This window comes from Leucoraja erinacea, chromosome 17, assembly GCF_028641065.1.
Source record: "Leucoraja erinacea ecotype New England chromosome 17, Leri_hhj_1, whole genome shotgun sequence".
In the NCBI taxonomy this organism is placed as follows: Eukaryota; Metazoa; Chordata; class Chondrichthyes; order Rajiformes; family Rajidae; genus Leucoraja; species Leucoraja erinaceus.
Genome location: NC_073393.1, coordinates 38,597,379 through 38,614,007, shown reverse-complemented (window position 1 = coordinate 38,614,007; position 16,629 = coordinate 38,597,379). Strand labels below are relative to the sequence as shown.

The 16,629-nt window shown below is 44.6% G+C and overlaps 1 protein-coding gene across 2 annotated transcripts in view; it reads right to left on the bottom strand.

The window, feature by feature from the left end:
• piezo1 (piezo-type mechanosensitive ion channel component 1) overlaps window positions 1-16,629 on the bottom strand; it is a 278,272-nt gene that overhangs the window by 35,807 nt on the left and 225,836 nt on the right. Inside the window, exons 30-33 of one of the 2 annotated variants that reach the window (XM_055649001.1) lie at window positions 14,996-15,084; window positions 8,114-8,185; window positions 4,172-4,272; window positions 2,689-2,806 (exon numbers count right to left, since the gene is read on the bottom strand). In XM_055649001.1, the coding sequence (XP_055504976.1) occupies window positions 2,689-2,806; window positions 4,172-4,272; window positions 8,114-8,185; window positions 14,996-15,084 (380 nt within the window). The remainder of the gene's footprint in view (window positions 1-2,688; window positions 2,807-4,171; window positions 4,273-8,113; window positions 8,186-14,995; window positions 15,085-16,629) is intronic. The other variant, XM_055649000.1, reaches the window with a different exon arrangement.

The following is a 16,629-nucleotide window of genomic DNA, read 5'->3' as shown; positions in this document are numbered from 1 at the left end:
ACATTTTTGTATTACTTCACAGAAAACATTGCCTGAGCAGTGTTAAAACTCTGTGTGTAAAAAGCTGATAACATAATGAGAAGCTGTCTAGTTTAATAACAGGAAGCATACACCTTCCTCAACACAGTTCACTGATATTCTGTTGGGGTTGTTTTCATACAGTGGAACCATGTTAGAATTCTCAACACTTTAATGTGGAAAGTGTCGAGTTATGCTTGTAATAAGGCTCGTACGACGGCGTAAACGGAGTATCTCTTTATTTAACAACTCTGTACAACAGCAGCAACAGCAACAGCCTCATGTGCCAGCCCAGGCAACTCCCTAACTGCCACACCCCAGGGTTCCAGTCACATCCGGTTACTGGAGCCTGGCTTCTGTCACACAGGGTCCTAGTGCCCGTCTGCCCAGCCTTACACTATTTTTGCATAATACCACAGAAAGAAGCATCAATGCTTGTAATAGAAAGCTTGGATGAGGAAGAGTCGGCCATGCCTCCATTCAAATGGCAATCTTCCTTACACTTACAGCACTATGAGAATGAGCTTCGAACATCTACTTACAGGGCACTGGAGTCAAATTAGAGTAGAATGGTACATCTGTAGATAGTACATTGTACATAATACATCATATAGTACGCAGTCTGAAAGGTCTCGACCCAAAATGTCACCTATTCCTTTTCTCCAGAGACGCTGTCTAACCCGCTGCGTTACCCCAGCTTTTTGTGTCTATCTTTGGTTTAAGCCAGCATCTGCAGCTCCTTCCTGCACATCATATGTGTATCATACCTGCAATGCCCCCAAGTCTATGTAGTTTGAAGCTCGTTTGGAGGGAGTCCATCAAGTTGTTAATAGCTTGATGGTTGCAGGAAAGCTGCTCCTAAACCTGGACGTTACAGTTTACGGGCCCCTGTACCACCTTCCCAATGACAGGAGTGAAATAATAGCGTGGCCAGTGGGGTGGGCTTTGTGACGATGCTGGCCGCTTTTCTGAGGCAGCGATTCCTGTGGATTCCTTTGATGGTGGGGAGGTCAGCACCTGTGATGCACTGGGCAGTTTTCACCACTTCAATTCAAAAGGGAATATGAAAGAAGAATTTGAACGTATTCACATGGTCACTGTCAGTTTCTGCAAGAGTTTGTTTGGAGTATATATACATGTATAGTGTTTACAGAGTGCAATGTTTACAGATCTGTTGTGCTGCTGCAAGTACGAATTTCATTAGTCTGATTCGGGACAATAAAACAATTCTGTGGAAATATGTTGTAGTGCAAGCAGAAAGTTTGGCTTGAATATAACGTTTGCTTATTGAAATTAAAATTAAATTGATTTTTCTTATTACTAGTCGTTTTCCAAGTATTTAGTATTTGAGATTAGTGCTTTGTTGCTGTTTATTTTTTGCTCATATTCACGTTCATCCATGCAGTCGTTGCAAATAACCTGGCTGTAGCTCTGAGGGAGTATTTGAGCCTAAAGAGCTGCCAAGCCTTGAGCCTCACCACACAATGTGCTCTGTAGACCATCCACTTGGCCTTTTCCCTCTCCAATGGCATCCAAAAATGTCCTATATTTGTATGCTATGTTCCGTCACAAACGGAAGGTAGGCATGCAGGTGCAGCAGGCAGTAAAAAAGCGAATGGTATTTTACTTTCATTGCAAAAGGATTTGAGTATAGGAGCAGGGAGGTTCTACTGCAGTTGTACAGGGTCTTGGTGAGACCACACCTGGAGTATTGCGTACAGTTTTGGTCTCCAAATCTGAGGAAGGACATTATTGCCATAGAGGGAGTGCAGAGACGGTTCACCAGACTGATTCCTGGGATGTCAGGACTGTCTTATGAAGAAAGACTGGATAGACTTGGTTTATACTCTCTAGAATTTAGAAGATTGAGAGGGGATCTTATAGAAACTTACAAAATTCTTAAGGGGTTGGACAGGCTAGATGCAGGAAGATTGTTCCCGATGTTGGGGAAGTCCAGGACCAGGGGTCACAGCTTAAGGATAAAGGGGAAATCCTTTAAAACTGAGATGAGAAGAACTTTTTTCACACAGAGAGTGGTGAATCTCTGGAACTCTCTGCCACAGAGGGTAGTTGAGGCCAGTTCATTGGCTATATTTAAGAGGGAGTTAGATGTGGTCCTTGTGGCTAAGGGGATCAGGGGGTATGGAGAGAAGGCAGGTACGGGATACTGAGTTGGATGATCAGCCATGATCATATTGAATGGCGGTGCAGGCTCGAAGGGCCGAATGGCCTACTCCTGCACCTAATTTCTATGTTTCTATGTTTCTAAAGTCATTTTTAAATAACTTTTTACATTAAGAAATGTGCATAGTTTCGATTAGTTTAGTTTACAGGCCCTTCGGCCCACAGAGACCGCACCGACCAGTGATCCCCGCACGTTAACACCACCCTACACACACTGGAGACAATTTACATTTATACCAAGCCGATTAATCTACAAACCTGCACGTCTTTGGGGTGTGGGTGGAAACTGAAGATCTCGGAGGAAAAACCCTCGCAGGTCACGGGGAGAACGTACAAACTCTGTACAGACAAGCACCTGTAGTCAGGGCCGACCCCGGGTCTCTGGTGCTGTAAGGCAGTAACTCTACCGCTACACAACCGGGTCACCATAATGTAAGTGGGATCTCAAGGTTTGCAATGATATTTAACTAGCAACGACAGTCTCACCTTTTAGTGACCGCCTGTGTGTCTCAGCATCAAGTTTAAATTTCTGAAGTAGCTTTTTATGCTCTTTTCTATTCTTTAAGGCCAATTTTGCATTTGTTACCCAGGCTTGGTACGCCATCTAGGAAAATGAAAAAAACGTAAGTAACAGCGTGATGAATTACAGCAGGTCGATTAACACCAGCTTACATTGATAATAGAAACATAGAAAATAGGTGCAGGAGGAGGCCATTCGGCCCTTCAAGCCAGCACCGCCATTCAATGTGATCATGGCTGATCCTCCACAATCAGTACCCCGTTCCTGCCATTTCCCCATACACCTTGATTCCGCTAGCCCTAAGGGCTCTATCTAACTCGCTTCTGAATGCATCTGTGAATCGGCCTCCACTGCCTTCTGAAGCAGAGAATGCCACAAATTCACAACTCTCTGGGTGAAAAAGTTGTCCCCTCAGTTATTCTTAAACTGTGGCCCCTGGTTCTGGACTCCCCCCAAAATCGGGAAATGTTTCCTGCATCTAGCTTGCCCAATCCCTTAATAATTTTATGTTTCTATAAGATCCCCTCTCAGCCTTCTCAATTCCAGTGAAGACAAACCCAATCGTTCCATTCTATCAACATATGACAGCCCCGCCATCCCAGGAATGAACCTACGCTGCATTCCCACATTTGAAAGTAAAAAGTTCAGATTTGATGCAAATTGGGTGGCAATGTTCTCCGCCCTCCTACATCCTTCGGAGACCTCGGCAACTGCAGATAGTGGTAAATGCTACCTATGCTCTGCACGATATTCTCTAAGTTTCTTGGGATAGCGAGAGAATCACTATCAGTGTCCTCTCCCCAGCCAACATCCAAGAGCATTGAGACTCCAGTTGCTTCAGCCAACCATGCTCGGCAGGTCATGTTGTTCTCAGGCCCAGCTGTCCTAACAGGCAGTCTATTCTGAACTGTGTCACAGAAGAGATTATTGGGTGGACAGAGAAAAATCTTCACTACCAAGATTCAGACAAAAAAAATCACTACGTCAGTCTGAAGAAGAGTCGCGACCCAAAATGTCACCCATTCCTTCTGTCCAGAGATACTGCCTGTCCCGCTGAGTTACTCCAGCATTTTGTGTCTATCTTCGGTGTAAACCAGCATCTGCAGTTCCTTCCTACACTTAGTATTTATCTCTAGTTAGTTATCGTTGTTTCCATAGAATTTGACGACAGATTTGCAGAGTGAGACTTGATTACCATCCAAAGTGTTCCTTGTTTGTGAGGTGGAAACTTGACATATATTGTGCACATACAGATGATCATTGTGGCCTGAGCTCCATCATTCTCTGATACATCATCTTGGCATACAAACGCGGGCAGGTGGGACTGGTGTATACGGGACATGTTGGCCGGTGTGGGCAAATTGGGCCAAAGGACCTGTTTCCACACTGTATCGCGTTATGACACACCTGTGCAATCCTCACTTAAAGTTCAGCTCTGTTTTACAGTACCTGGAAGGCACTGTGTTCGGGAGGCTTCTGCTCTTCCTGTACGCATCCTTCATCTTCCTCACTGTCCGACTCAAACAAATAATAGTCTCCAGATTGAAGCACTGCGCAGATAAATGCAAGAAAGACACAAATCATTACAGAGGTGGCAAGGGTGCAGTCAATACAGTATGTTCAATGAGGTTCCTAAAGCAACCTCAATGTCAGATGTTAACAACATGCCAGTTATTCTCTGAAATAATTGGTTGTATCGACATTGCTCCATCAATTGTACATCTACTTTTGCCAGCCTGCTCTTTTAACAAGCTTCAAGGACAGTTATAAAACAACATCCATGTACAAAGTATTTCAGTGCTTGGGGCAGTGAAAGCTACTTAGTACAGTGAGTTACTAACTAGGCATTTAAAAGTGTGGAGTTGAATTAAACAGCGCATGTAGTCGAAGATCACAAGCGTTCTTTTTGACAAAGATTGTGCGACATTTTTGAAATGTCTGATGTATAAAGTCCTTGCACTGTAGACAAAGCCTACAGCTGCAGAGTGCACTTCACTTCTAGAAAGACATCTCTGAGCACTTCACAGAAAAAGGGAAGGGTGGTTTTTAAACTGATTTGAAAGCAGGGAAAGACATGTTGAGATGGAGAGAATTCCTGGGTCATGAACTACTCTGATGTGATATCATGTAAACTGTGGTCTGCATGAACCAGGCTAACACTGGCTGTAGGCATGTGTCTATTAACAGGGTGGTCATGAATGACACTGCAAACGTCACAGAAATACAACAAAAAATAAAGCTTGATCTCACAAAGTGAAACGTCAGTTGTGCTAAGATCAACATCGATCAAGGCTTGGATAGAGTGGATGTGGAGAGGATGTTTCCACTAGTGGGAGAGTCGAGGACTAGAGGTCATAGCCTCAGAATTAAAGGGCGTTCCTTTGGGAAGGAGGTGAAGAAGAATTTCTTTAGTCAGAGGATGGTGAATTAGAAGGCAGCAGAGGCCAAGTCAATGGATATTTTTAAGGCTGAGATCGATAGATTCTTGATTAGTACGGGTGTCGGGGGTTACAGGGAGAAGGCAGGAGAATGGGGTTGAGAGGGAGAGATAGATCAGCCATGATTAAATGGCAGAGCAGACTTGATGGGCTGAATGGCTTAATTCTGCTCTTAGAACATGACCTGATGAAAGTGTATTAGTTATTGGTTGCTTGAAAGGCCAAAAATTCCACTGAATTCTTACAAGATTCTTACAGGCTTGACAACTACCTGCAGGTTGGAGGATTCCCTGGGTGAGAAGTCTGGAATCAGGCGGGTCATTCAAAATAGTGGTGAATCTTTGGAAGTGTGCATCGCGAAAGACAGTGAAGTCACTGAGTTCTTCCAAAATGGAGATGTGTAGATTTTGGCGTGGTAAGGAAATCGTGCGATACTGGAGACTCAGGAAGATACATCTGGTGTTGAAAATCAACTGTGACGTGAATGTTGGGTGGAGCAAGCCCACAGGACCAGGTGGCCTGTCTATGCTCCAATACCTTAAGCCTTACTCTTGGATCTGCGTCTTGTTTTGTTGTGAAGCCGAGAGCACAGAAGCAGGCCCGACTATGGGTGGACATGGGGATGGGGACTGGACTTTGTGCCTTTCCTCATAATGGGAACCATTGTGGGGGGATGTTTTTTATGTTTACATTTCTTTATTATTGTTATGTTGTTATGTGGTCTCCAAATCTGAGGAAGGACATTATTGCCATAGAGGGAGTGCAGAGACGGTTCACCAGACTGATTCCTGGGATGTCAGGACTGTCTTATGAAGAAAGACTGGATAGACTTGGTTTATAATCTCTAGAATTTAGGAGATTGAAAGGGGATCTTATAGAAACTACAAAATTCTTAAGGGGTTGGACAGGCTAGATGCAGGAAGATTGTTCCCGATGTTGGGGAAGTCCAGGACAAGGGGTCACAGCTTAAGGATAAGGGGGAAATCCTTTAAAACCGAGATGAGAAGAACTTTTTTCACACAGAGAGTGGTGAATCTCTGGAACTCTCTGCCACAGAGGGTAGTTGAGGCCAGTTCATTGGCTATATTTAAGAAGGAGTTAGATGTGGCCCTTGTGGCTAAGGTGGATCAGGGGGTTATGGAGAGAAGGCAGGTACGGGATACTGAGTTGGATGATCAGCCATGATCATATTGAATGGCGGTGCAGGCTCGAAGGGCCGAATGGCCTACTCCTGCACCTAATTTCTATGTTTCTATGTTTCTATGTTGTATTTTTTATGTGCTGCAATGGCAATACACATTTCACTACGCCAATTGGTGTATCTGACTAATAAAGAACCTTTGAACCACAGCAACTGAGTAGCTCGGGATGGTTTTAATGCTGCATGTTTTGTTGGCAGTTTATTTTACACGCAGGTCATCTAGTTTGTTGCAAGTCCAGAGGAGCTTCGCTGATTGGCCCGCTGGTTCCACGGACAGCGCGGGTTCACAGTGATCAGAGGTGTTGACATGAGTAAGCTCTGTAATACCAAAACTAAACGCACCACGACTGAGCATCAGGGTCAGAGTAAGTGACAGTGTGTGATAAAAAGTGACAGGAAATACAGTAAACCCTCGTTACAACGGACGTTAGAGGGGGAATGGTGTTCGTTATTGCCAATTGTCCTTTATAACCGAGTAAGGTATTATCACTGTTTGTATTTGAAACAAACAACTGCAGATGAAGGTTAATACACTGCAGGACACAAAGAAGGAACTGCAGATGCCGGTTTAAACCAAAGATAGACACAAAAAGCTGGCGTAACTCAGCGGGACAGGCAACATCTCTGCAGAGAAGGAGTGGGTGACGTTTTGGGTCGAGACCCTTCTTCAGAGACACAAAGTGCTGGAGCAACTCAGCGGGTCAGGCAGCATCACTGGAGAACATAGAAACATAGAAAATAGGTGCAGGAGGAGGCCATTCGGCCCTTCGAGCCATTCATTGCGATCATGGCTGAACATGGATAGGTGATGTCGGGACCTTCTTCAGGCAGATCCAGTCGGCTGAATTACTCCAGCACTTTGCGCAGTTTCACTTTTAAACTAATTGCCGATGCCGCTGGGCTGCACCAACGAGCCCTTCCTCACCAGTTCACACGCAGTTGTTACGGCTCGCGTTGTAGCCCCTGGGGGACAGCGCTTTCTTCAGGCCGCTACCATCAACGATGTGCTGGGTCAGCATGGGGCTCCCTCCCCTCTCACCCTCCGCCACGTCCATGGTGGAGTATGTCGGCGACTGTGGGGAGGAGGAGAATGAGGAGGGGGGTGGGGGGGGGGGGGGGGGGGATAGGCCAAGTGGAGTGAATGATGGGAGGAGGAGGGGGCAGTCGTGTGGGGAATGGACAAAGCCACCGACGCCAGCAAGTAGCAGCAGGTGGGAGGGGAGGAAGCCCCATGGTGACAGGGTGCATCCTGTCGGTCGTGGCGGCCCAGTGACAGCTCTGCCCCCAGTGGCTACAACGTGAGGCGCAGCAACAGCCGTGTCATCGGACCGAGCGGTGGGTGAAGAAGGCGGCCACTGGCGCATCTTGTGAGTCGGGGGTGGGGTTTGAAACCGAGGCTCTAAACAGGCAGCGAGATGGTGCGAGCTGGGGATAGTATCGGCAGGCCCATCCGCTACATCCGAAACCCTTTATAAAGGAGTCCGTTAAAACGAGGGTTGACTGTAAAGGAGTTCATCATCAGATGAGGTCCAAGCAGAATTGTACAATATTTCCCTTGCATGAAACAGTGAGCACATACCACACACACCGAAGAGCAACGTAGCTGAGTGTTTATATAGTGTCACGCCCAAATTTTAACCAAATCTTCTCACTTAGTGAACTACAGGTTTAAATAAAGCAAAAGCATCGTGGCACTGGGCCAAACAGACTGTGCTATCAAAAAGACACTAAGCAGTCACACACATTAAATACCTTTCGTGTGGTTTGCCCAGGGATGCCACCATTTCCTTTTCTCCTGGGACTTCTCTGTCGTTGCACTTTGCTCTGCCATACAGGAGACAAGCATGTTGTTTCCACATCAGGAATCTCCACAAACTTAAGCTTGCAATATGACTTACTGAGGCAGGCTTACTGCCACTTTCCCACCACAGAATTACAAAAGGAACAAGAACACATAAGGTTACTAGTAATTCTTTTCAACCGGCTGTGAGAGGTGTGCTTGAAGCAGCACAAACCCATGTGAAGCTGATACATGCAGCTTCAAGTAGGCGACAAAAGCATTGCAAAAAGCAATTCATGCCATCAATGCACCTTGTCAATGTTGGTCGCCACTATCAAGGAGCAATGCCGTAGCAGCTTGACTTCCATGCACATAAGGACAACGTTTTGCAAACCGATTGTACCTGCAGAGTAACAGCAGCTTTCGAACATATTCAGCAGCTGGAGCATGTTGAACATCACAGCTTGCCACAAACAGGCCCGAGGTTAGCAAACAGAGGCAGACGCACACTAAATCATTGCCAAAACGGTCACATGTTTTGCATAATAGAAAATCAAAGGCTGGCACAAAGCTACATGTCCTCCCTTTCACCAGCAAAGGCAACTTAAAGAGCACTACCGCTGGGTGAATGAGAGGAACAACATCTGGGCCATCAGTAACAATGCAGATTTTAAACAAAGAGCTGTGGGTGTGAGTGAGGTAATGTATGTGTATGTACACTTGGAATGCTGGCTGGGGTTCTTGTCCCCAAGTTGGAGCATATTTGTTCACAAAAATAAGGATTCGACCAGAGCAGAGAGAGTGCGATAATCTGGAAAGATTGTTACTACTGAACACATTCGCACTAGAAATAAGTTTGCAAAGGGATCCAACACTGGTCATCAGTGATTTCAGAGGCTGGATATGGGGACATGATTTCCAATAGAGAGCAAAGCTCAAACAAATGACACACTATGTAATGGCTGTTCATGGATCAATGCTTGTTTATCAAATATCTCACATAGTGAGAAAGCACAAGTTTCTGAAATGTAGAGTAAATGCTGGCGGACAACACTCGTTAATAAAAAACCCATGAGGAGGCGATGGAGAAAAGTGGAATGTGAATGTGAACAGTGGAATGGGGCTGAATGGGAAGGGGGTAGGTGGGATGAATGGGGAGGGGGGGGTGGGTGGGATGAAAGGGGAGGGGGTAGGTGGGATGAATGGGGAGGGGGTAGGTGGGATGAATGGGGAGGGGGTAGGGGGGATGAATGGGGAGGGGGTAGGTGGGATGAAAGGGGAGGGGGTAGGTGGGATGAATGGGAAGGGGGTAGGTGGGATGAATGGGGAGGGGGTAGGTGGGATGAAAGGGGAGGGGGTAGGTGGGATGAAAGGGGAGGGGGTAGGTGGGATGAATGGGGAGGGGGTAGGGATGAATGGGGAGGGGTAGGTGGGATGAAAGGGGAGGGGGTAGGTGGGGATGAATGGGGAGGGGGTAGGTGGGATGAATGGGGAGGGGGTAGGTGGGAAGACATAATTAGAGTGGAGGTGACGGATGTGGAGTATAATTATTTGCACATACCAAATAGATTAAATGTTTAAGAAGAAACAGCAGATGCTGGAAAAATTGAAGGTAGACAAAAATGCTGGAGAAACTCAGCGGGTGAGGCAGCATCTACGGAGAGAAGGAATAGGTGACGTTTTGGGTCGAAGAAGTCCAAAAAAGGGACTGGACCCAAAACGTCGCCTATTCCTTCTCCCCATAGATGCTGTCTCCTCCGCTGAATTTCTCCAGCATTTATGTCTATATAGATTAAATGGTTTGTTTCTGAATGGATTTAAATGGTTTGTTTGACCCAGAGGATTCTACTGCTTAGAGATTCTTATGCACCTTTTTAAGACTAGCCTGGCAGGCCACAGTTTCGATGGTGGGTCTCATGCTGAAAAATTCAGATGCACCTATTTGCAATTGAAGAAATTGTTGTTTGAGACTGAAGTTGGTTTCAGGGGCGGGGAGAGCTTGGTGCAAGAGCAAGATGGTGCTGGGCTTGGGGTGGGGCCTGAATGGTTCTGGGCTCGTGATCAGGGCAGCGGACATAGGAATGGCACGGTGGCGCAGCGGTAGAGTTGCTGCCTCGCAGCGGCAAAGACCCGGGTTTGATCTACGGTGCTGTTTGTATGGAGTTTGTACGTTCTCCCCATGACCTTGTGGGTTTTCTCCGAGACTTTCGATTTCCTCCTACATGTTCAGGTTTCCTCCAAAGACGTTTTAGGTTTGCAGGTTAATTTGCTTGGTCTAAATATAAATTGTTCCTAGTGACGGGTAGTGTTAATGTGTGGGGATCGCTGGTTGGTACGGACTCGATGGGCCGAAGGGCTTGTTTCCACGCTGTATCTCTAAACTAAACTGAAGTATATCGTAACCTGAGGATGAGCTGTGGGGGTGGTTGGGGGGGGGGGGGGGGGGGGGGGGGGGGGGGGGGGGGGGGGACCAGGGGAAGGGGGCCCAGTTGAAGACAGGGGCTTCGTTAGGAGAATTGTTGGGTTGGGAGTGTTGGGGTGTAATGGTGCAGTGTGGAGGGGCAGGGTGTCTGAGGCAGAAGCTAGAACAGCATAAGGGAGTAACCTTACTGTGAATCCAACCCTGCACTCTGATGTGAAGGTCTGACTGTTCTAGGAATGTCAACGCCAGTGTTACATGGGGACAATGAGACCCAAAACCCTCACCCTACTCCAACCGGAGTGCTGCATGTAATATGACTACATCCCATGCATAACTATGCAGCGATCAACATGGGAATCAAGGGTGGCGTGCCTAGGATTTACCTGGCAAAGCAGTCAGATTTTTATGAAATAAACTGGGAAAAGTTGTGACCATGTTTCACTCTGGAAAAAAATTATGTTAATTTGCATGATAGGAAAATAGCCTATGCCAACAAATTCCGAATCACGTGTAATCCTATTGGGGTCTATTGGCTCAGAAATATATTTTACAGTGTTCTAGCAAAATTGGCAATGGGGATCCTGTTACATTTTAGTGTACTGAAAATAAAAAGAAAGTTCCAATGATAAATCACAGTTTAGTGTGATGAATTTAGATGTTGATTATGAAGTTTGCAGGCAGAGAGGGGATTTTGAGTAAAACAGGAATCCCTAATCTTCGGATGACAAAATAAGACGAGGTACTTCAGTGAAATACCATAGAACTGTGTAACAGCGTCCATCATGAAAATCAGAACCTCAATAATATAAAATGGGAAGAAAACTGACAGGGAATATTATTCAGAAACCTCTGCCCTCGAGTCATAGAGATGGGGTCAAAAAGGGAAGCAGCAATGTCATTATTAATCATTTATTTTGTTATATTCATCCATTCATCATCGTTGAAAACATTAGCGACGCAGTGGCGCTGGTTTCCAACAGGAGCGGTGACGGACAAACCACACGTCTCTGTCCTCCAGTTCCTGCGGACTTCCACCGTTGGAAGTACAGGATTTTTGTGTGTGTGCTTTATCATCGTTCCTTACAATGGTATGTACGACCGTGATCGCAACTTCTACTGAAGTGTGGATGGCCGTTGGCTCACTAGAAGTTCATCCGCCCTTTGACAGGTCTTGCTATTGGTCCTGCTGGGGGTCCACAGCCCACTCCTCACCTGGCAAACCAGGTGGGGGAGACGGTTTAGTCACTGACTATCTGACCATGGAGCAGGTAGAACGGGATTACATGGTACCCGTGGCGGGGGAAACTCTCCCCGACCTGACCTGAGAAATGATTTAGTTGTAGAAATGATTAATAATGACATTAAAATCATAATGATTGTGTAAACTTGTAATTAAACTCTATGTCCCCCGCATTAAAGCTGGTTTGTGATAAAGAATATGATATTCAGGCTAAACATGGATTAAGTGCTTATCCAATTCCTTTTAAAGTGACACTTTAATGAGCCACTACCCAGATGGGCACTAGTAAAGCATTCCGATTTCTAATAAAATAAGATGGTGTACTCTTTTCATCCCGAGTTTATTGACATCCCAAGATCTTCCTGAGTTTATGAGCAGCCTTCTGCATCACCCTTATACTGTTATCAGCAATTAATATTTTAAGTGTGTTAGCTCAAACTGAAAAGCAAAATGCGAGCATGTCAACTGCACAATCTTAGAAACAAGGAAGCAGAGAATCTAGTGGAAATTAATTAAAACACAGAAAGGGCAAAATGAACACTGCACAATAATGCTGTGGAAGAAAACAGAGGTGAGCACGTCAGATTCATCGACAAACCAATGACAGAATGCTAGCAGTTAACATGCTCAGAAGATGATTGAAGATCACTACCTTGATGTGGATCGAAGATTATTTTGGAAGAAGAGGAATTTAAAAAATCAACCTACTAAAGTGGCGATTAAAATGTAAAATGCTTTCCAGTATCCATTAATAAACTGTAGGAATGTATATTATTAATTTTTAGATATGATATATCTCATACCATAATTTGGAACTTGTTGAATGTCAACTCTAAAATAGCACCTGGCATTTATATTGTACTTTACTGTTGAAACAAACAATGTTTCTCAGAGACAGGGGAATAGAAAGTGGCTGATAAGACAGAAGAGGCAATATCAGAAGGGGTAAACCAAAATTTACCTCTTTAAAAGCTTTCTTCCAGCCGACTGAATCAAAATCTTGCAGATAGACTTTTTAAAAAGATACACGCCTTAGAAAATTTTCAAATTTTTACCAATATTACGAAGTGTTAGCATAGGCGATGTACACTGAGGCGAATTTGATGATGGGAATGTGAATCTTGAGTACATCCAGAGACATTTCCGTTTTGCATGAGGAAAAGGTTAATTTTGAATTATTCTTAGCTAATTACTAGAAAGGTTTATTAATGGCAGTGGGCCAATTGTATGTATTAGCAATAAATTTGACCAGAAAATTGCAGAGGACGTGGAACACACTGAATAATATTATAGAAACATAGAAAAATAGGTGCAGGAGTAGGCCATTTGGCCCTTTGAGCTGCACCGCCATTCAATATGATCATGGCTGATCATCTAACTCAGTATCCTGTACCTGCCTTCTCTCCATACCCCCTGATCCCTTTAGCCACAAGGGCCACATCTAACTCCCTCTTAAATATAGCCAATGAACTGGCCTCAACTACCCTCTGTGGCAGAGAGTTCCACAGCTATGTATTTGGATACATAACTCACAATTATTTTCCTCTTAGAACTAACTCTCTTTAATCAGTGCAGAACTCACTGTTGGTGTGCTGGGAGTTGTAAAAGGGACCACCTACAGTTCTGGACTACATCATTATGGACTTCCATGCCTATGTACTGCGGTATAGGGGTATGAAATGTACTGGAGGACAACCACAGTGCACCTGATATCTCAAACCACCACAAGGATTACCACCAAGTCCAAGGGCATTCCAAACTGCCATTCAACAAACATCATGAGCTGCACTTTGCATCAGCACCCTATGTTTTATGAATGGAGTCACCAACCTTCACTTAAAGACTAAGCAAAGGTGTTTCTTTGAATTTTAAATAACGTTTTAATTACTTTTTATGATTCGGTGCATTGAAGTAGATTTGTATATTAATTAAAATAAACAAATACAATTATATAATTTTTTTCCAGTGTTTGTGAATGTCTCCAATGATCAGTTAGAAAGCGTACAAGAGGCCATTAACATCACAGGTTGGGGCAGCCCTTGGGTGGGATTTTACATTCAGCTGCGTGCTGAATAATCCTGGCTCACCTTCACTGTAAAACGGAGGAATGTGAGAGTGGTTAGTGAAAGGGACAAACGGGGTGCCCTGAACTCAATGGGATCCTGAACAGTAGGTCGGAAGGTAAAGAAGAAAGTAAGACACAGTAGCGGGAGGAACCTGCTCCATCATTCAATATGATGATGGCTGCTCTTTTACTTCAGTGCCATGTTTCTGCACTAACTATCTTCCTCAATTCCTTTGATACCTAAAAATAATTGATCTCTGACTCAAATATATTCAGTGACAGAACGTGTTAGCAACCACGATAAATGATATCAAGTGTCTAGCACAATCAGTAGATCCACAACATAGTAAAATAACATTTGTGCATTTCAAACCTTTGGTGAATAGGGATGTCAGCTAATTATATCAAAATATTCAATGAATAATCAATGATCAAAGTATTATCAAAAATATATTATTCAGTTGAGAAACAGTGAGACAGATACATGGCTAGGGCAGGTTTGGAGGGTTATGGGCCAAGCGCAGGCAGGTGGGACTAGTATGCCTGGGGCATGTTGGGCAAGTTGTGTGGGCAAGTTGGGCTGAAGGACCTGTTTCCACACCGTCTCATTCTACGACTCTATTAGTCAGCTATTTTTTTTAGTTTTAGAAGAATGCATACATCAGATAAATGTGTAAATATTGTATTATTCGTTGCCTTAATATGACACCAAAAATGGGATGCTTTTGATCACGAGAATGTTTTCAGCACAAACTACAAAGCTTTGAGTAGCCAATGCATGCGGAGCACACACAAAACAACAGAGCACGACGAGATACATATTGAACATTACGCTGGTCATACCAAACAAGCATTAGGTTGCGGCTGCCATCGTTGCGATCATTAATGCGGTAATCCGCGCGGCATAAACACAACTTAATACAGTTGAAGAGATTTATCATGAAAAACAGAACTAATCTACTGAATGCATTCATGTGTTTGGTAAACGCAACACTAACAGTAGTTCATCACACAGCACACCTCTCTCTGTAGTTTTATTATGCAGGAGCATATTAACTATTCTGCTTCATTTTATTTAATGACTCAAACATTTACTCTGTCTCGTATTTCTGCACCTTAAATTGTACCTTTATCTTCTTCATCTTTTTCACTGGGGTCATTGGGATTTCTTTCACCTCTCCTGTATTTCTCCTGTTTTCCCCGGATTCTCTCCATTCTACCAGACAGAACATTTGACAGCAAATGGTCAGGTGAAATGCAATAGCAATCATTACCAGGCACGTAATTACTGAAGCTTCAAGACACTTATCAACCAAATTCTGCTTCAATCATAAAAGAAGATGTGAGACCTTCATTTTACTTTATCTAGGCAGACCTTATTTTATCTAGGCCTCTATATCTAGGAAGACCAGATCTTATCTAGGCCTCTTATACATTTGAAGTGTAATAAAGGCATGACCATTTAACAGTCACAAAGAAACATAGACATAGAAATTAGGTGCAGGAGTAGGCCATTCGGCCCTTCGAGCCTGCACCGCCATTCAATATGATCATGGCTGATCATCCAACTCAGTATCCCGTACCTGCCTTCTCTCCATACCCTCTGATCCCCTTAGCCACAAGGGCCACATCTAACTCCCTCTTAAATATAGCCAATGAACTGGCCACGACTACCCTCTGTGGCAGAGAGTTCCAGAGATAGATAGATATGCCATTTATTGTCACTATACATGTACATTGAAATTGAAAGCTGCTCGTACTCAGTGCATACATACAATTTAGCACAAAAAACAAGAAACAGAAAAACAAAAACAGAAGGGAGAAGGGGGGGGGGGGGATATAGGTGCACAATTCTGCGGCGCTACATACATATATACATATATACAGATGGAAGTCCGGGTGTTGGGCAGTGAAGTCAGTGCATGTGTGAATTTGAATTAATAGTAGTTATAATTCTCGGAAAGCAACTATTTCTGAGTCTATTTGTCCTGGATTTGATGCACCTATAGCGCCTTCCAGAGGGCAGCAGGTCGAACAGTCCAAACGCAGGATGGGAGCTGTCTTTGATGATCTTCTTTGCCCTGCTAAGGCAGCGGGAGGTGTAGATGTCCATCAGGGAGGGGAGAGGGCAACCAATGATCTTCTGCGCTGCCCTAGTTACCCTCTGAAGCCTCTCCCTGTCTGCCATGGTGCAGCTGCCATACCATGCTGTAATGCAGTTTGTCAGCAGGCTCTCGATGGACGAGCGGTAGAAGGTCAGCAGCAGGTTAGAGTCCAGGTTGTGCTTCCTGAGGACCCTCAGGTAGTGCAGCCGCTGCTGAGCCTTCTTGATGACCGCTGTCGTGTTGTCCGTCCAGGAGATGTCAGCAGAGAGAAGGACGCCGAGAAACCGGAAGGTGTTGACCCTCTCCACACACTCGCCGTTGATATGTAGGGGGACTAAGATTCACCACTCTCTGTGTGAAAAAAGTTCTTCTCATCTCGGTTTTAAAGGATTTCCCCCTTATCCTTAAGCTGTGACCCCTTGTCCTGGGAAATAGTACCTTGGCTTTTAATTTGCTAGTTTAAAACTAAATAGTTTTCCTTATTATGCAGGAAGGAACTGCAGATGCTGTTTACACCAAAGATAGACACAAAATGCTAGAGTAACTCAGCAGGACAGGCAGCATCTCTGGAGAGAAGGAATGGGTGGTGTATCAGGTCAAGAACCTTCTTCAGACCTGAATGTTCTTCAGCCTGAAGAGGGGTCTCGACCCGAAAC